This window comes from Tiliqua scincoides, chromosome 9 (genome assembly GCF_035046505.1).
Source record: "Tiliqua scincoides isolate rTilSci1 chromosome 9, rTilSci1.hap2, whole genome shotgun sequence".
Classification (NCBI taxonomy): Eukaryota; Metazoa; Chordata; class Lepidosauria; order Squamata; family Scincidae; genus Tiliqua; species Tiliqua scincoides.
The window spans coordinates 14007868-14028768 of NC_089829.1; the positions used below are offsets into that span (position 1 = coordinate 14007868).

General features: G+C 45.5%; 1 protein-coding gene across 1 annotated transcript; it reads left to right on the forward strand.

Moving 5' to 3' along the window:
• Positions 1–13016: 13016 nt before the first annotated feature.
• Positions 13017–15981, forward strand: LOC136660324 (arylacetamide deacetylase-like 4). Its single transcript, XM_066637453.1, has 3 exons — positions 13017–13182; positions 14629–14692; positions 15201–15981. Exons 1-3 carry the CDS (start codon positions 13017–13019, stop codon positions 15979–15981), a joined length of 1011 nt encoding a protein of 336 aa, XP_066493550.1.
• Positions 15982–20901: the final 4920 nt, after the last annotated feature.

The following is a 20901-nucleotide window of genomic DNA, read 5'->3' on the forward strand; positions in this document are numbered from 1 at the left end:
CCAAGTGTCCTGGAAAAGAACTCAAATGTCCTCCTTTTCCCTGTGAGCAGACCCTTGCCAGCACCACATAGCCTTCTTATAATTAATAAATTATATATAATATCGTTTTAAATTTAATAAGTAATATAATGTTTAAATTAACCACATAAAATCAATATATGGGGCTTTTTAGCTTTTGTTTATGCCCTACATTTTTCTTGGATATCCTACATTTTTGGGTACCTTGTCCTCCTTCACAGTTATGACCTCTGGTCACCCTGGGTTCAGAAGGGCGTACTGGACAGGACCGGAAGCCACTTCCTGTTTGTGTCCATGACTTCCAGTTATTTCCTGGAGACCCACTCCATGGAGTTTTCCCAGTCTCAGAAACACCCCCTGGTCATATCTAGGAGGCCATCTGAAGACTCTGGGAGGCAAACGTGACCTCCGGACGGCCTGTCACTGTGATCTCACCCCGCTCCATGGATTTCATTATCCAGGGATTTCAGTATCCATAGGGGGTCATGGAACCAATCCACCATGGTTGTAGAGGGTCCACTAAATTTTAAATAGCATAAACCAAATACATTTTTATGTTAACAGGTATAGCCTTGCTCCAGAGCACCCTCATCCGACACTGTTTAATGAATGCTGCAGTGCCATCCTCTACTTTATGAAGAATGCAAGAAACTATGGGGTGGACCCTGCCCGTATAATCCTTACTGGAGAGAGTATAGGAGGAACGGTGACTGCATATCTCAGTCAAGAGCTGAGGACAAGAACAGATCTCCCCAGGATTCGCACTCAGGTGCTGCTCTATCCTCTGCTCCAGGTGATGGACTTCAATCTGCCTTCTTACCAGCAGAACCGTAATATTGGCCTCATGTCCCTAGAGCAGTGCCTGACATTAGGTTTGCAGTACCTTAATATCCAACTTTCGTTACACGACTTGATCATTGCAGGAACCCTTTTCCCAATGAGCTTAAAAATGAAATATACGAAGTGGGTCAATCCAGACATTATTAGCCAAGAATTGGGTAGGAGGAAGTGCAATCCAAGCCCAGGTGCCTGTCCAAAAGAGCATTTATTCTGCTTTGTTGGTCAAATGCTGGATCCAAAGTTGTCTCCACTTTTAGCGGCTGATTCTGTTATCAAAGAACTCCCAGAGGCTTTTATCTTAACGTGTGAATATGACACTTTTAGGGACGATGGGCTACTCTATAAGAAAAGGCTGGAAGATAATGGCATTATGGTAACATATTACAACCTTGAAGATGGATTTCATGCATGTCTATCGCTCATTAAGCACTGGATTCTCACTTTCCCCTGTGCCAAAACTGGAATAGACCAGGTCGTTAAATACATCAAACGTCTCTAGATTTCTTTCCCAAACAGGTTTCCCCAAGCTGGGTCTGTTATGTCATCAGGGAAAGAACAAGATTTTGCATTTTGTTACAGCAACTACTCTAACACTACTCTGTGTTGTCCTCAGATGGTGCTATGGTTCTGGTGTTAGATCTGATATACTCAGGTTCAAATCCCCACTTATCCACGAAGCTTCCTGGGTGACCTTAGGCCAGTCATGATCTCTCAGCCCCACCTATCTCACAGGATTGCTGTGAGGACAAAAGGAAGGAAGGAACCATGTACACCACCCCGAGCTCCTTAGATAAAGGGCAGTATCAAAATGTGGAAGACAAATAAACAGTACTTCAAAGTGTCCATTAAGGACAAACCATGATGAGTATGTACAGTCTGAGATTAACTGATCACTCCTTATGAGCGCAGGGTAGGAATTGTTTTCTGTCATTCAAATTGGCTGTGGATGGCAGTTTTTTCACCTACCTCAAGACTGGCAAGGGAGGGAAGGTGTGTTCTGTAGGTTTCATGTGTTAAAATTGGTCATTTGTGTTTAATAAAGTGGCCCGTTATACCCAAGTGCAGTCTGGTGTCTTCATTGTGAGAGTGTGAGGGTAAATAAATTGATAGATGCAGGGAAGTGGTAGCAAGATGCAAGTATCTTGTGGGTTTGTGTATTCCCTGAGACATCTGGTGGGCCACTTTGAGATACAGGAAGCTGGACTAGATGGGCCTTTGGCCTGATCCAGCAGGGCTCTTCTTATGTTCTTACATTCTAAGGTTGGAAAGAGTAGTGTTCCCCACTCAGTTCAGAAGCTCAGTTCATCCTACCAAAAATCAGCTGGTGCAACGGGGATACTCTTCAGAATCCTCTTGACTCAAATGGCCTCACATAACCTGAAAAGTAAGGCATCATTACAATGCCATGGGTACATAAATATCTTTCCAAGGTAAATAAATATCTGTCCAAGATATGTTTTCTTTCCAGTGTTGGATGGTTGTTTGAATGGCTTCTTGACATGGCTTCTTGGAGCTGAGGAGAACAGTGACAGCCCTTATAAATTCACTTGCAACCTGAAGCACAAACACGAGGAGTGAAGGTACCTCCCCTAACGTCCACAAGATGGAAGCAGCAAGCATGTTTGATGCTTTTGCAGACTCATTGCTCAACTCCTATTTTGCAATCGCTTCTCCCCATAGGGGGATTGTGCAAACCTTTACACTAGCTCGTTGGCCAGGGGGGTGGGAGAGAATGTGCAGGCCCACAAGAGGAATGTAAAGGTAGTAGGGACAGGTCCGCAAATCAGACTTGATAGGTTGAGAACTACTGGCAGAAATGAGTTTGAGTCATTTCAAGTGGATGAACTGCATCCCAGAGTACTGAAAGACCTTGCTAATGTAGTGTTGGAGCCTCTGTCAATTTTCTGGGAGAAATCTAGAAGGGGCAGCAGGCCTGGGGATGGGGATGGGCTAATGCCGTCCCAGTCTTCAAACAGGGGAGGTGATATCTAACCCATCAGGCTGACTTCAATACCGGGAACAATATGAGAACAAATAGTAAAGAAGTCAGCCTGCACACAGTACAGGGCCCAATCCTAAAGGCTTCTGCACTGTCAGAACTCATGTTCCGGCAGCTCTGCAGTCTTCCCAGCATCACAAAACGTGATGCACTGTTGCGCGCAACCAGGATGCCACCAAAACACATTGGAAATGCCCTAGAGTTGATAGGACATGGGTGGAACAGGGTAGGGAGGGAGTAGAACATGATGGGGACCAGGGTGGAGGGCAGGTGCTGAGGGCAGGAAGGGGGTGGTTATTGATGACAGCAGTTCCACCGATATCCTATATTCATTCCCGGCCTCGATCCACCTCCCTGGGTCCATTTAGAGTTGCATCAGCCAAAGTCCTGGCACAGGGCTGAGTAGACCTACCAGGAAGTGGAGGCTTACCTCAAGGAGGCTTCCAGAACTGCCCCCCCCCCAATACTGCATGCACTATGTTGGTTCAGCTCCATAGGTGGCAGGGGGGATTCAGGGCCCAATCCTCTTTTCCAGCAGCAGTGCAGCTGCAATGCAGTCCCTTCTGTGACTTCCTCGCCACTACAGGATCCAGTGCATGCCCCATTGGCACAGCTGCATCCACACTGGAAAACTGGATAGGTTTCAGGCCTTAGAATTGGGCTATCAGTGAATCATGCCCCCAACAGTTTTTCAACTGATGAGCTGAAAACCAATGCTTCAAATAAGCACACAGACAAAATCAACTCACCTTGTCCCTTATTCTGCTGGTAGGGCTGAGTGACAAAACAGAGATGTGCCCCAATGCCCATCTGACCCCAGTCTTGTGTTCCTTTCTGATCATCTATCAACCTCTATTCCCCTGTCAAGCTGGTCCAGAGCCAGCCCTAGAAGGGTGCAAGCTTGGGACAAAGCAAACATTGTGGGACCCCCCCCCCCCAGTCCTCACTATGGCCATATATTTATCCTGAAAGTGCAGGGCCCAAGGCTCCTGCTCATGTTGCCCTAGCCAGTGCTAGTCCCTATTCAATGAAAATGAAAAACATCTCTTGAAAGCTGTCTTGTCCCATTTATCCTATCCTGCTGGCTACACCAAAGTGTCCTGTCCAAAATATTCCGTCTCCCAGTGCCCACTTTTTTTGGCTAATTAACGCCTTCCCTTCTCCAGAAACAGCAGCTGTGGTGTGCAAAGGAACTACAGACTAGATGGGCCTTTGGCTTGATCCAGCAGGGCTCTTCTTATGTTTGGGAGCAATTAACAGAATATATTGCTACACAAACACTCTCAGGCAATTCCTCTTGTCCAGAGGCTCTCCCTTCTCCCAAAATTTCACTTAACTTAGTGGATAAAGGTCTGAAGCATCTAGTCCAAGTCCACAGCAGTTTCAAAGCACAGTCCCATGTGCTTCTTCAAAGCACAGAATCTTCCCAGTGGCAATCCAGCAGCATCCCCATGTCTGTCTGGATGGGTCCAACACAGATCCGTCAGACAGTCTCAACATCCCCCTCCGTTTTCTCCATGCTCCTTCAACAGAGTCCCAACACTTCCCTTCTCTATGAGTCCTATGGTCCTTCTGGGGCTGCTTTTTATTCTTGCAGGTCCTTATTATCCAAAATGAGGCTCAGGTGTGAGCCATCTCTTTAGTCCATGCAAAGTCCCATCAATGAAGCTCAGGGGTCCCTCAAAGTCTCCATTGGCCTTAATTGATTACAGCTGTGGACACTAGCCCTGCCCTTCCCTGAGCTGTCAACCAGCTGTCAAAACATGGGAATAGTGGTCAACATCACATCATCCACCTGATGATCTTCTGACTTTGCATTACAAAAGCCGGGCATCTCTGTGCTCCAGGATTGTCGCAACCTGATCCCACAGACCTGCAAAGAAACATAGATCCATCCACAATGCGTTCCAACCAGAAGGGAAGTTTTAATCCCTCACATAGGGCAAAAGCCTATACAGGTCTACTCAGAAGTAAGTTCAATTGACTTCAGTGGGACTTACTCCCAGGAAAGTGTGGTTAGGATTGCAGCCATAGTCACTGGCTTACTTTCCTGGCAACCTGGGGAAAGGGTGAAGAAGGAGGAGAGCATGGGTGTGCCTGCTTGAGGGCAAGCTAAGAAAATATTGGCCAACCTTTGAAATGCATTTGACAGAGAACTCTCCTAGAAGCAATTTAGACTGTGGGAAGAATACGTGACATAGCCTTGAATGCTGGAAGCTGCCTCAATTGTGGAACAGAAGAGACACACGGTCTTCCCACATCTCAGAAGCGTGCATGGTGCTGCTGTGGGCTTTGCTGTCACAAGTGACAGCCATTGCAGCTGCTGGTCTTGGCCTGCTGCTGGCATGGGCAGTCTATTATCATTTCTCCAGGACAGAAATGCCTCCTGGGATTTGTCAGCCCCTCAAAGTCCGGCTTCTGCATATTGTGATGCTCACAGGCTTTGCTCTGGTAAGTGATCCTGAATTTGGCTCTGCTTTTTTCAGATCTGATCAGGTGGAAAGGGGATAGGAAGAGACAGGAATATGAGGGCCAGGGCCTAGGAGAGGGGGGTTAAGGGGGTAATTTGTACCCGGTAATTGGGGGTAATCTGCCCAGGGTCAGAAAGGGGGCCCAGGAGCCAAAGGAGGGGGCCCAGAAAGTTCCTGGGATCTGACATTTTCCTGTCTCACCTAAACTCACTGCCTGCACATGATGCTGGGGCACAACCATGTGAATGCAGTGTTAACTGCTGCTGCAAGCCATACACACTGGGCTCAGGAATGCATCCATGACCCTCCTGAACACAGAGTCAAATCTGGGAGGAAACTGGCTTGCTACAGTAGCTCTTTAGCTTGATTGACGCTACTAACATTGAGAAAATTTTTTTACATCTAAGGAGAACAGTACATGCCATCACTCCTAAAGGCATATAAAGCAATGGTATTGCCACGTATGTTATACGGCTCACCGATCTGGTTTTTGGAACCAATAGAACAGCTTGAGTGACTCCAGCAAGTCTTTTTTCTGAAGCTTTTAGCCCTACCCCCATGTACAGCCTCTGAAGTGGAATTGGGACTTCCAAAGATTTCAACCTCGATTTGGAAAGCTATTACCGGATTTAAATGTAGACTAACAATTGCTGAAAATCTTCCTATTTTCACAAAACTAGCAGCACAAGAACGCTGCTGAGTAAAATGGAATGACAACATTAATATGAAACTATATGAGCTGGGCCTACAGCCACCAGAAAAATTTAGTGGAAGAAGCCATTCGCTGCTTGTTGAAAAGCTATTAATTCAAGATTGGGATTGCCTTCTGAGAGCCCAATCCTATGCATGTCTACACAGAAGTAAGTCCCATTAGAGTCAATGGGGTTTACTCCCAGGAAAGTGTGGATAGGATTGGGTTGTAAGGGAGGCTAAGTGTAAATTCTCCCCTTTTTATTTCGGAATTAAATTTCCCACTAAATTTTCTTTACCCATTTATTTTTATGTACTGATGGTTCCCAAGTTGAGGCCTGCTTATATGATTGCATGATGTCATGCTTTACCAACTGCACAAACGAAGGGTCATTTTCAAAGGATCCCTCTGGAGTAGTGTTATTGTGATTGTCCCTTAACTGAATTAGATACCCCGGTGCATATCTTTTTCCAATACCCAAAATATACAGCAGGGAGAGATCAATTCTTAAAGAAATGGATACATCAATTTTCTATGTTTTCGGGCTCTTTAAGATTGAAATTACTGTTAAGTAGTCTTTGCAAAGAGTGTGTTGTAGATTTAGCCAAATTCTGTTTCTATGTGATTTTAAACTCTGTTTTTAAGATTTTAGATAAATAGGAGTATGGCTTATGTGCTGCTCAACCTAATAAACTTGAACTCTTTGGCTTGTGGATCCCATAACCATGAAGGAGTGTATAGGAGCTCAGGGACCCAGGTGTGGGGCTACTCCTGCTGCTTAAGTTCATTTTAGTCCATTCTAGTGTGAGCCTAAATAAGATGATGCTAATTTTCTGCCATCAATTTTGTATATTTCAAAGATTTTAGAGAGACTTAGGAGTTTGATTTTCCATATTACTTTAGCTGCCAGTGCCACATGATCAGGCAGACCTGGGCTCTGCATCAAGAAGCCTAGTAGACCTGGGCTCCAAAGACTATTGTGGCTGTTAGCACCCTCCACCTGTCTTAGTTTGCCCCCCCATTCTGCCTGCCCTATTGCCCCCCTCCCCCTTTGGGAAGGGGCACAGAAGAAATTTTGTACCCCCTGACAAAATTCCTCTCATAGGCCCTGGTGAGGGCAGAAGGGCAGAAGTAGCCACAGCCTTTTGAAGTCTATGAGTGAGGCTCAAAAATGCTGTTTTAAGCCCTGCAAAAACAGAGGTCCATCAAAGAAGGTCAATTCTCTAATAACCACATAAAAACATGCATGTGAAAATAAAGAACCAAGAATGAAAATAAGGAACGCAGTCCTGGGGGGGGGAGCAGGGGGACAAAATTCCCAGACCCCAGGCTTCCAGGGGTCCCGGACCATGACAAAACAAACAATAGAGTACAAAATATATTTATTACAAAATAATTTGGGGACCTCAATCTCAGCCCATCCACAGCTGTATTTCCATTACAGCTATAATCCACTTCCAATGCTATGACTTTCCTAAATGTATTTAGGAAGGGGGGGCAATCAGGCATCCCTTCCCAGGCCCACTGCCAGCTCTCAGCGGCCCTAAAGGAACCGAGGGGGCAGCCCTTACTTGGGAGTGAGTTGTGCCAAAATCCAGATATTATTTGCCCTTTTTCTCTTCCCGTCTCTCGTCTAATGGAAGAAAAACAGCCTGAAAAACAAAGACGGGAATACGGCAAGATGTTGATCCTGGGTCCGTTTCAAACCAATAACTGAGAGTCTGGACTGTGAACTGTGCCCACCCCCCAAAGACACACACATTCATTACAAAATTCACCAGTTTCGCAACAGTGAATCCTATTAAAATTAATAATTTTAATTTTTTTTGTTTGTTGGCATCCTTCAGTCATGGTATCGCTATGGTAGACTATGGTATCGCACTCTGAATAGTGGTTCCGGAACAGAGTGTCCTCTCCAGTGTGCGAAGCCTGGGTAAGGTAGATATGGAGGATAGACTGTTCCCCATGCAGCAAATCCCGCCTCTCCATGTCGCTGAAATGGTCCAATGGAAAGGCAGAAGGCAATACAGTTGGTTCCAGCGACGTCGCAGGAGTTGCCAGAATGTGACTGTGTTCAGCCATGAACTGCCTCAGGGACTCCGGCTCCAGATTTTGCCTAGAGCAGGGGTGCCCAAACCCCGGCCCGGGGGCCACTTGCGGCCCTCGAGGACTCCCAATGCGGCCCTCAGGGAGCCCCAGGTCTCCAATTAACATCTGGCCCTCCAGAGATTTGCTGGAGCTCACACTGGCCTGACACAACTGCTTTCAGAGTGAGGGCGACTGTTTGACCTCTTGCATGAGCTGTGGGATGAGGGCTCCCTCCACTGCTTGATGTTTCAAATCTGTGATGCAGTAGCAGCAGCAAAGGAAAGGCCAGCTTTGCTTTGTGCAAGGCCTTTTATAGGCCTTGAGCTCTTGCAAGACCTTCATTCATTCATAGAAGTTCATCTTTAATATATACATTTATGTAAACATATGTAAATTTATTCAAATTTTAAATGTAAATTAATTCTTCCCCCCCCCCGGCCCCTGACACAGTGTCAGAGAGATGATGTGGCCCTCCTGTCAAAAACTTTGGACACCCCTGGCCTAGAGGTTGACTCCTGAAGCCTTTTCCATAACTGGATGTAGCCACAAGGCAGTGGAGGTTTGGGATCAGAGTTTTCCTTCTCTCAGAAGAGCTGCCTTCCCAGGCTAACAAGTCCCATCTACCCATTTACCATCTAATTTAATAGGATTAAAAAAAATTAATAGGATTAATTAATAGGATTAAAAAATCCTATTAAATTAAATCCTATTAAATCCTATTAATTAATAGGATTAAAACCCTGGATTTTGCCCAGCCCACAGGTGTATACATTTGATCTCTGTTGGGTATATGCAATGTTGGGCAGTAATGGCTTAAAGACAAAGACAAATCCTTCCCCTTTCCTCTAGAAACTGATAGAGGGGAAACTGGCTTGAAACTCTGAATTAAAGAAGTAACGGTTCTCACGTAGGAGTGTTGTGCCTGTTGACTAAGGGCCCAATCCTACCCAACTTTTCAGTGCTGATGCGGCTGTGCCAAGGGCGTGTGGACTGCATCCTGCGGGGGGGGGGCAATCATGGAGGCCTCCTCAAGTTAAGGGAACATTTCTTCTGTTAACCTCAGGGCTGTATTGGGGCTACATCGGAGCTATAAAGTTGGATAGGATTGGACCCTAAAAAACTCCCACACCCCAAGTAGAGGAATCCATTCTGGCCAGGGAGCCCCAAATTCTGTCATCATTCCACCCCGCCTTTTGCAAGTAAATAAAAGTTCCATTTATGCTCACAGAAAGAACCCCCCCTTTTCACCAGTCTCCATCTCCAGTGAATCAGTGGGTTCCAAAGAAAATGGATAGTTAATCTTTTCTTTTCTTTTTTTCTTCTTGGGGCTAACCTACTGCTGTGTTTTTTCTTCTCTCTCTGAGCAGGAGAGTTTGGATGTCACCTCTTCCTTACTTTCCCCTGTTGCAGTCACCTTTCCGAGGCTGGACTCACTGTGCTTTCCCATTTTGATTCCAAAGAGAGACTCCCTAAGGCTACAACCCTGTCCGCACTTTGATGGGACACAGGCTATAATGGGACTGAGTATCAAAGGCTCCTTTTCCAAGGCAGTGAGATATGCACTTTGGTGCCGGGTGTATTCTAAGTGACATGTCCCAACATACACCCGCTTTTTGACATACACCAGCAGAATTTTGACTGCTGACTCATGGCACACCTGTGAAGAATATGAAAGGGAATGCATAACACTGAAATACATGCCACTGAGAGACTAATGGCCCAATCCTAACAGGCCTTATGTTGTTGGAACTAGCATTTCGGCAGCACATGTCTCTTTATGGTTATTACAAAAACGTGATGTGCCATTTTGCTTAGCTGGGTCACTGCCGCCGCAAGTGATTTACAAATGTCTTTTCGTGCTGGTATGTCAGAGTGGGGAGCATGGGGGCAAGATGGAGGTGGGGGGGTGGGTGGAACAGGTAAGGAGTGTTCAAAATGGTTAAGAACAGGGTGTAATTGAGGGGGGATTCAGGGGGAGCAGAGCTTTGGGACTTCTACAGCAGGAGCAGTGATGTCATCACACATTCAGGTGCTGCCTTCCATGCTTTTTCCAAAGGATCTGAGCTGGGAAGAAGCCTTTGGCTCGGGGGGGGGGGGTAGAGGCAACTGAATGGCTGTGCTTTTCTGAGCTCTTGAAAGCTCTTGGAAAGCATGCTATTTCCTCTCAAAAAAACCGTGGGTCTGAGGCGATCTGAGGATCAGTGATCAGGAGAGATTTGATCCTACAGGTGGTGTATGGTTTCGGAGAAGAAGGGTCGAGCCAGGGGCTGTTTTTTCTCCAAAGGAACCCAGACATCAGTGTCAGTGTCAGTGAGGATTCATGTTGAAACTAAGCTGAAGGTCCCATGTAGGGAAGGACATTGGAAGAACTAAGTGAGTGTTCTGTTGTCTGTGTCTGGCATTGATTGATTAATTGACTGCCTGATTATGCTTTTGCCCGAGGGAAGAAGAAAGAGGGGCAAGTTTTCCCCCTCTGGGAAAAGGAAGAGGGAGGAGATTTTCTCACTCATTTGTTTGCTTGTGTGAGAAGAAGCTTTGGAGGAGATTTGCAGAGCTTGTTAAGGAAATATGAGAGTATAACTCTAACTTTACAAATCTAAAACTTGTTGGATTACAAATTAATCATTTTGGAATATAAACTTTGCTTTATACTAAAGCAATATTTAATATTGCTAGATATTAAAATTCCAACGAAAGATGAATTAATAGAGAAAATAATGAAAGTGGCGGAAATGGATCGGCTTACAGAGATTTTGGATCAACAGTGTAAACCATCACAGATAGAGCAATGGAGATCATTTTATGCTTGGTTGAAAATGAAGTTGTAGATGTATGAGATAGGGCATTTAGATGAATATATTGCATACATGATATATTATACAGGATATGATATGATAGATAAATGATATTAAGAGGCTAAACTAGAAGAGGAACAAATTAGAAGATATGTATTGATTGATTAGATATATTGATATATGTTTGCCTGCACCCTCCAATGGTGTGTTTTTGTGTCTTTTTGTGTGTGTGTTGTGTATTGAGTTTGTGTTTGTTATGTGTTTGTTCATATTTGTTGTTTGTTTTTATTTTGGAAAACAATAAAAAAAGAAGTGTTTGGCTTAGCAGGAGGCAAACTGAGACATGTGCCTAGGGGAATCTGTTAGTTTAGGGCGACCATCCTCTTTCCTAAAGGCTGCCAGAGAGAGAGAGCCTGTGACTCATGGCACATCAAGGTTATAACCTGTGCAGATTACCTGGGAATAAATTCTGGAGACAATGGGATTCTCTTCTGAGTAAACATGACTAGGCTAGCATTTTGATAGCCCACTCCTAACTAGGGCTACTTAGCCCTTTCCAATACTAAAACGATCAGAAAGACGTTTTGATATTTTGCAGGGTTCTCAGGAGAGATCCCCCACAAGAACAGGACCCCGGGTGCTCAGCTTCTCTCCCCAACCGCAGAATTGTTCCAAAGCGTAATGGGGTGGGTGGAGCTTACCCGCAGGCTTGGAAACCCTATAAAGCCTCCATGGTTTTGCAATTTCTGTCTAGGGCTTTACCCCCACTCCAGCCTGCTATCTTTTGCACTCACAAACATGGAATGTACTGAGACAATAGCGGCACTGATGCAAGGTGTGTGTGTTGTGGGTTTTTCAAGAGACATCTCCAACTACCTCCTAATAAACACCTATAAAAACCAGCAAATTGCTAGTGAAAGGAAAGTCTGGCCGGCAGTAGTACACAAGCTACAGCTGGAGGGCAGGGAAACTGTAGTTGACATTGTTACCAAAAAGGGCTGTTATGTTTAAGGGAGTTATTATATTACCCTTTTGGAAACTTTAGGACCATAGGCTGGATAGCAAGACAGCGTAAAGCAAAGAAATCCCTTGTTTAGCTTACAGAGGAAACTGGGAGAAAGGTAACTTTCAATCAAAGGATTATATTTTTATTGCAAAAACACACAAAGGTAAACATAATACACATGGAAAATGGTAAGTATATGTCTACTTGAATCCTAGTACTTGGATACAGTGTACCTAGCTTTATGATGGCTGCATGTGCTATGTATTTGGTGTATCTGATAAGGAATCCGAAAAGGATAGGTTGTAGGGAAGGATTTTAGGGGTCCCTGGTCTGCCTAACCCTGTTTGCTAACTAAAGATGGGGGAAGAAGGGGAGAAATAGGTAGGATGGAAGGGAGAGAGTTTAGACGCAAGATATATTTACCTGTCCTGGGGAGCAGTTGGATGGGAGAGAGTCCTAGGAAGGACCACTCCCTTGGGAGGGCAGCCAGAGAGAGAGACCATGTGGCCGGAGCTTCTTCTTAAAGGGTTATGGCTGATCTAGAATGACCTAGAATGACCAGAAGTATCCCAGAGCTGTGCACATGCTCAGTATACACAGTAGGACACGTGGAGCATGCAAGAACATGATGACTGGGTATAAGCCATGACTGGGGGAAGGAGGCAGTTTGCATAAGGAGTTTAAGAGTGATAAAGCTACAACAAAAGAACAATAGACTTCTTCCTCCGAAGGTGCATGCTTGTTTTGCATAACAGTGATTGAATCAGGAGGCACAGTGATTAGGCTAAAACAATACAATGCATACATTGACCTGCAAGGAAGTGGGGGTTGTGTAATTCATGTGCTTGTAGCTTGACCAGGGCCTTTGGAAACATGTGCTGGGGGAGAAGTGGCTTGCTTGCTTGGTCTGTATGATCCAAAATAACATAACCAGATATAAAAATCACAACTTGGAAGGGAAAAGGGGATTTTCACAAAACAACATCCTCTCTAACTGGTGTGCTTGCATATGGGCCGTGATTGGTTTTTGATCTTGTTTTCTCCCTGTTGCATCCAGGGTCATATTTTATGGAAACTGGGTGTGTGTGGAGAGTTCACTGTACTGAGGATGCTCACGGATGGAATCCCCCCCATAGAAGATTCAAGGCTATCCATCAAGAATGTTTACTTTGAAGGAGTTCCAGTGAGGATCTACCACCCCAGAAGACCCTCTTCTGGGAAGCAAAAAGGATTGCTGTTCTTCCATGGCGGGTCTGGCACAGTGGGAAGCCTAGGTAAAAATAGAGCCATCCTTTCAGCCGGGATCTTTGGAACTGAACATAGCTGCATATACACTTAACACCACTTAACGAAGGGGATATGGTCTCCTATCTCTGCTGTTATGTGGTTAGGTTGTTAAGCGAACATTCATCCCAATCTATTGCCTTAGTTGTGTAAACAGACACTCCCTGTCAGAAACTAGCTGGTTGTACAGGCTACTGGAGATACATTGCCTCTTCTTTGCATTAAGGGCCTCTTTGCTGAGTCAATAGACACTGTTGCAGGCTATGGGAGCCCTGACTGCCTCATTAAGAGCTTCTTTGTTGTACTTTAAGCACCGTCATATATGAGGTCTGTTGTTAAGTGGAAGGTTGTTAAGTGGCGGATGCCTGTATATTATATTGTACTGGTGATGGTGACAACCCCACAGCAGTCCCATTAGATTTTCTGATCCTATCTTCCCTAAGTCGAGAAAAAAGAGTTGATTTATTCCAAGTCCTTATCAGAACCTGTCGCATTTCTAATAGCATCACTGGTCGAGTGACAGAATCAATCCCTCACCCTGTCCACCCTCACAGTCTAGGAAGACGGTGCCTGAAGGGGGACATGAATCAGATATATAAAATGAAACATGGGATGGATAGAGTGGAGGAATGGTCTTTTCCCTCTTGCACAACACCAGAACCAGGGGTCCTCCACTGAAATTGAGTGGCGGGGGAACAGACAAAAGAAAATATTTCTTTATCCAGCACACCATTAATCTGTGGAACTCCTTGCTACAGGATGTTGTGATGGCATTTGGCCAAGATGCCTTGAAAAGGGGATTGAACAGATTGATAGAGGCAATAGAGTCTATCACAGGTGACAAGCCAGGATGATTATATACAACCTCCAGGTTTTAGATGCAGCCTATCTTTGAATGCCAGGTGCGAGGCAGTGGCAACAGGACACGTGTCTTTTGAAGACACATTGTCTTCAGTGTTCCCAGCGGCATCTGGTGGACCCTGTGAGATGCAGGAAGCTGGACTAGATGGGTTCTTGGCCTGATCCAGCAGGGCTCTTATGTTCTTAAGCCCCCCAAACCCCAACTACCCCCTTCCTTGCCTCTCTCTACTCCCACTTATCTGGCTTGCTTCTCCAGCAGCAGGGCTGGCAAATATTGAGATGCAGCAAGACTTCAGTGAAATTTATTACCTGTCAGTAATATTGGGGAAACTACATTGCCTGGAGCTCCAGGTGCCTGGCTGTATCTGTAACAGTATACCAGATATGAGAGAGGGAAGTGGGAGAGACAGAGGTCTCTTTTATCTGCTTGTATGGCAGCTGATGCTGGGAATTTCATTTTTCAATAAGGAAAAAAAAGGAACACTGTATGTTTCTTTTGCTTTCTCATCATTTCTGGAGCCTCCAGCCCTTGGAATGCACATAGCAATGAAACCAGAACCTTTTTCTCTTCCCAGATGCCTATGAAAGAGTGTGCCGTCACTTCTCCCTGATGTGCAATGTGGTGGTTGTGTCTGTTGGGTAAGTCAAAGCAGTCTTGCCCTGCAGGGACCACCCAGATCCGGCCTTTTAAGCTACCCCACTGGAGTTGGCAGAATGAATAGAAACAGCCATTTGGTTCCACTTGTCAAGTCCCCAAAGAACTGGCGTCCTTCCGATGATCTCCTGAATCCCACCATTTTCCTCTTGTGCCACTGGTAGGCCATTGTGACTAGTGGGCCACTGGGAGATCCAGGAAGCTGGACTAGATGGGCCATTGGCCTGATCCAGCGAGGCTCTTATGTGCTCTTTCTGCAGTGGTTCCCAAACTGTGTACATTGACTCCCTGGGGCACAACTGAAACCAGCCAGGGGTGCTATGGAATGGTTTAATCATGCTCCTTTCTGTAACTGTGTTTAGGCTTGGGCATATGCCTGCCTCGTCAGAACCCTTCACTCTGCAACCCTATCTCGATCAGCAGGCCACACAAATGTGGTTTTTTACCACAGGAAGGGGTTGAGATTGTAATGGGATGTCTTTGGCTCAACAGGTACCGCCTGGCTCCTGAGCATAGGTTTCCTGCACAATTTGAGGATGGCCTGAAGGCAGTAGAATTCTTTATGAAGAATGCGGAAAGTCATGGGGTCGATCCGGCTCGCATTGTCATTAGCGGGGATGGCTTTGGAGCGACCATCGCTGCATACATTGTCCAGGAGCTGGTGAAAAGGACAGACCTTCCCAAACCACATGCTCAGGTCTTGATTGGTCCTTTTCTCCAGGCTGTCGACTTCAACTTGCTTTCCTACCAGCAAAACCGGTTTGTCCCCATTGTATCTCAGAGGGACATGATTCAAATTTTATTTTGGTACGCAACCAGCAACAAGTCCCTTGTGGACCTGGGAACACAAGAACTGCATATCCCTGAGGACAAGAAATCCATGTACAAGAAATGGCTAAGTCCAGACAACATCCCCAAGGAATTGTTGATGAGAGGCCTCTACCGTGAATTTCAGCCTTCCACCGATCCTTCTGATAACATATACTTTCTACTGAGCATGTTAACTGCGACATTATGTTCCCCTCTTTCAGCTGAAGACGCCGTCATTTGCCAGCTTCCAGAGACTTTCATTTTAACCTGCGAATTTGATGTGCTGAGGGATGATGGTCTCTTGTACAAAAAACGCCTGGAAGACCACGGTGTGCGTGTATCTTGGTGCCACTCCACTGATGGATTTCATGGACTGCTTTACCTCTTCAATCTCTGGTATTTAGCTTTCCCGTTCTCCAAGAAAGGAGTTGACAATATTGTGAATTACATCAAAAGCCTATAAAGTCTGTAATATTCTGAGCCCATGGCAATGTGCTTCTTCGAGTGGAAGAGTTCAGCATCTTTTTCCAAGTACCACTTTTTCAAATAAGGATGAACTGAGGACAGTGATTTCCAGGGAACTGTATCTGTCTCCTCTGGGGTACACAGAACTGCAGGAGATGAGTCTCTAGGGTCCACCTCCCTGTAGGCCCCACCCCTCCTCTGGCATGACTACAAAAATTTTAAAAAAAAGTTGAAGGAGAAATGTTCTCCAATAGAAAAGGATGGAAAATAGGTCAAATACAAAAGCTGCACGAGGCCACCGCACTGGTTCCAAGTTGGTGCTACACATGCACTGTGGGAGGGAAGTAGGTTCAGGTCTCACCAGTTTTCTTCTTTTCCCTGGAGGAAGGCATCCTTAAGTCATTATCCAGCCTCTTCCTTCTTTCCTTCCTCCAAAGTCTGCAAGAACCTCTGCTGCTGGCCTGTATCACTGACTTCCAAATGGGTTTTTGAAGCCCTTAGAGCAAACTGGACAACTTCCAGCTCCTCCCTGTCCTCCTCTGTACTCAGATTGGGTTTCCCTGCTCCAGAGGCCACAGAGGTTGTCCTTTTGGAACTCCTGCACAGCCAGCCAACACCTTCTGCGGCTTCCAGCAGTCGCTCCTGGTGTGATTTGTCCAGCTGCCCCCCAAGTGATCTGACCTGGGTTGCCTTAATTCCTCCAGCAAACCTGGATATAGTTATTCATGAATTATATATCCCATCTTTCTGCTCAGGGTAGCATACCAGATTCTCCCTCTTCATTTCATCCTCTTGCCCAATATCATCATTCCAGGCAGGATAAGGGGGTGGCTCATCCATGAGGCAGAATGATGCAGATTGCAGAAGGGCGAGAAGGTGTTGGGTTTAGTGTGCCCTTCCCCCTGGTGTGCTGCCACCACCATTACCACACTCCAGCTCACTGTGGATGCAGCCGTACTGATCCGCTTTCCACCAGGGAAAAGCGAGTGGGACGTGGACACTCCACCTCCTGGCCGTGCTCCTCGCACTGTTTCTTCAAAGGCAGAAGAGCAGGAATTTTAGTCTGATTGACAGGGACCCCACAAATGAAGCAGCTTCAATCAAACCAAAATGTCCATATTTCTGTAGTTTATTGGAGAAACTGCTTTTTAAAAATTGTGCAGAGGTGGTGGAACTGAGGTGGCAGAACCAAGGTGGCCCTCCAGGTCACATTGGTCCAGGTCATGCTATCCCTGGGAAGGCGCATGAGTGATCACACTTTCCCGAGGCATCAACCTGCTGCCTTGTAATCACATGGTTTTATTTAATGTAGTATTTAATTTAAACACAGTATATTTAATGTCTATGTTTAGATGAACCGCACCCCCCCCTACTGTTGGAGGTAGCACCTCAGGTAGGAGGGACAGCCATGCCTGCCCAATGCCCTTGCTGTGAAACCCCTAAGGGGCTTCTCGAGGGATCTGTTGTCCAGCCATAAGCAAAAACACAGAGTGTAAAGATCGCTGCAGTTATTCTATTACCAGCTGCCCCTAATACTAGAACAGACAGCTCCTTCTATACTCGTAGGTAACCCTCACAGACATAGAACCCAAGGGAAAAATTGACCAAGATCACACTTCCTTTCAGACCCCTCAGAAGCACAAAGAACCTTCTACCTCAGGGGCTTTCCCCGATTCTATTTTGATCTTGAAGGTTCCACATCACATGCTCCGGACACATGTCTGAAGACTTGTCAGTCTGAGTCCAAGCCTATGCATGTCTACTCAGAATTAAGTCATACTATAGTCAGTGGGGCTTACTCCCAACTAAGTGTGGATAGGATTGCAGCCTAAATGTGTTTTTAGCCCAGCAATTTCATAACCTCAAGCCTCTCAACCGAGTGCTGTTGTGCTGGAGGGGTCATCTGGAGCAGCCCACTGTAAGGCTTTAAGTTGGTCACAGACCCAGGAGCACCCCATGAGTTTCATGGCTGGGGGGAATTTGAACTTGGTTCTAGACCAACATGCTGTCACCCAGAGGCATAACTAGGGCAGAGCTTGAAGGATACTTGCCCCAGGAGTTATGCCATGGGAAACTGCATAGCTACCCCTCAGGCTCCACCCTAATTTTAGGTGCTGGCAGTTTTGCATGTCCTGTTTCGCCTCCTTCAAAGGTATTCTCCATGGGAGAAGATGTACAAAGCCACTCTTGTGAGTGTTCCTTCCTCTGGAGAGAACCCAAAAGTAACTGCCCAAGGCAGTCACTGCACAGTACTCTGCAAATCAGGACTTGCTGGTGACTTCATGCTCCACATTCCTTCTCCTGAAGAGGTTCTCCTTCATCAGTGAAATCACTGCCCTGGGCACTGGGACAGTGCGTTACGCCTCTGCTCTCACCAGTACAGCATACTGGCTTTCCCTGGCAAACAGGAACAGGTGAAGCATGTTTCAACAGCCTCTCCGAGACCAATATCTCCCAGGCTGTTTTGACAGCCTGGGGGACATTCAGCAAAGGAAGGCACCCCTGTCACCTGACTTCTATGCTAGGAGAAGCCGGACCTGCTTGTTTCTGTGTCCCAGGCTTGTTTGATGTTCAGGAACAGGACTTCAAAGCAGCCATTCCAACCTTGTTTTATTCATTCATCTAATTCAGTGGCCTTCAACCTCTTTCGTGCCACGGCCCCAATGAATGAAAGAATGAATGAATGAAGTATGCGACTGGGAACCCACTGCCAATTCTGCCCCCTTCCCGGAACCCTATCTGTCCATCTTCACCCCATCACCCCCCCACTCCCCACCCTGTTACGCCCTCTCAGTACTGCTCACCATAGCCAAATTTTCCTATTCAAGAGAGCAGAAAAAATTACCATGAAGCCTGGACTAGTGAAAGTTTTTTTCTTGCAATTGCTAAGAACCTGAGCAGGACTGGAACACCATCTCCTGGTACCTGAAGGGGTGCACCAGATGCCTTCCCCTTTACCTTGTGCTGCTCTTGTCTCCAGTCTGCTTTTCAACCTTTTTCTTTTGCCGTGACCCTACAACTGAGGCTTCACAACCAGTTGCTGCACATCATCAGTGACCCACAGACTCTCAGAGTGGTGCTGTGATGGTGTCCCATGCGATGCACTAAATCTGCCAGCATATTGCATGGATAGGATTGTGCCATCAGATTTAAAAATTCAATTTTGGGGGGGAAGGGTGAGGTTGCAAATCCCTATGGCAGTGGTTCTCGAACTTTTGTGGGCTGCGGCTCCCCTGATCCTTGTGGCCACTGGCCACAGCTCCCCATTACATCACCTCACCTCAGTTACCCCCAAAATTGAGATGAAGGTGTTATAATTATACAATAATAACAAAATAAGAATATAACGGTAGTTTAATTGGTTTAAAAACTGTAGTTTTATTTTCAACAGTTATTTCTTAACAACCGTAAACAACACACATTTGATTACACACAAGAAGTCCTAATGAGATGGATGTGCCTGTTTTTCTTCGCACAACTCATCAAATCCTGGTGTTATGTTTGAAATTGCCCCACGCATTTCCCTTTCAATGTTCACTTTTGATCTGTATTTTTATTTAATGACAGCAACAGCAGAAAAAACCAGCTTCACAGAGATAAGTAGTGGCAAATGGGATTAAAATATGCAGGGCTCTCGTACTTATCTCTGGGTACTCCTCTTTAACTTTGCACCAAAACTCAGGCAGTGACTGAACCTGGAACCTCATTTTCAGTGTCTTGTCTGTTGATATGTCAATGAGTTGTTCCACTTCCTGGTTTGTGAAATGTGGCAGTATCTCAGCACTGAAAGGGTCTCTCACCCATTGCATTGGCTCAACTTCATTATCAGGAAAATACTTTTGGAGGTAAATATGCAGTTGGGTCAAATACTGCACAATAACAGTTCTTAGATTCTCCTTTAATACCATCTCATCTTCTTTCAGAAATTGATCCAAAGAAGGGAAACATGTACAGTTGCCGTCACTTATGCTAATTTTCCAATGAATCAGTTTCTTCTTCAATCCATCAACTTTATCTGAAAGCTGCAAAATGTTGGTATTGCAGCTTGCAAGGACTTGTTCAATATAGTTAGTTTTTCAAAAATATCACAAAGAACAGCCAGTTGTGCTATAAAATCTGGATCAATAAACTTGTCAGCCAGTGTTCCTCCTCATGCAGATATGAGTAGATTTTGTTCCTCAGCTCATACACTCTATTCAGGGAGTTACCAAGAGATAGCCAGCAAGAACTGCTGTAAAACAAGAGGCATGAGTGTTCAGCACCCACGTCTTCACAGATCTTTGCAAAAAATCTTGCGTTCACTGGTCTTGTTTCAACAAAATTTACAACTGTAATGATGGTTTTCATATCATGCAGTTCTCCACTGAGGTTTTCTGCTGCCAGCACTTCCCTGTGTATTATGCAGTGTGTCCACACTGCATGAGGTGCTTTGGATCGTATCTGAGCTTGAAGTCCTTTGTAGCATCTTGCCATTGAGTGGCCCCCATCTGTACAAATGCCAACACATTTCTCCCAGTCAATCTGATTCTGCACCATAAAATGGTCCACAACCTCAAACAAATCTGCACCAGTAGTTCCTCCTTTTATTTCTCTACAGAACAACAAGTCCTCCACAAATTGTTTTTCATTAGCAAACCTAACATAACAAATAAGTTGGGTGTCTTTGTTGTTGTCTGTAGCTTCATCCAACTGGAGCACAAACTCCTTGCCTTTCAAAGTACAGATGAGCTAGTTATTAATGTCTTCAGCCATATCCTCCAGCTTATTGTACTGTCAGATAGAGGCACTTTGAGCAGCTGTTTAGCTGCCTCTTCACCAACCATGGTTGTAACCATGTCCACAGCAGCAGGGAAAACCAGCACCTCTACAATGGTTTGGGGTTTCTTGCACTGAGCAACACGGTAGGTCACTTTATAGG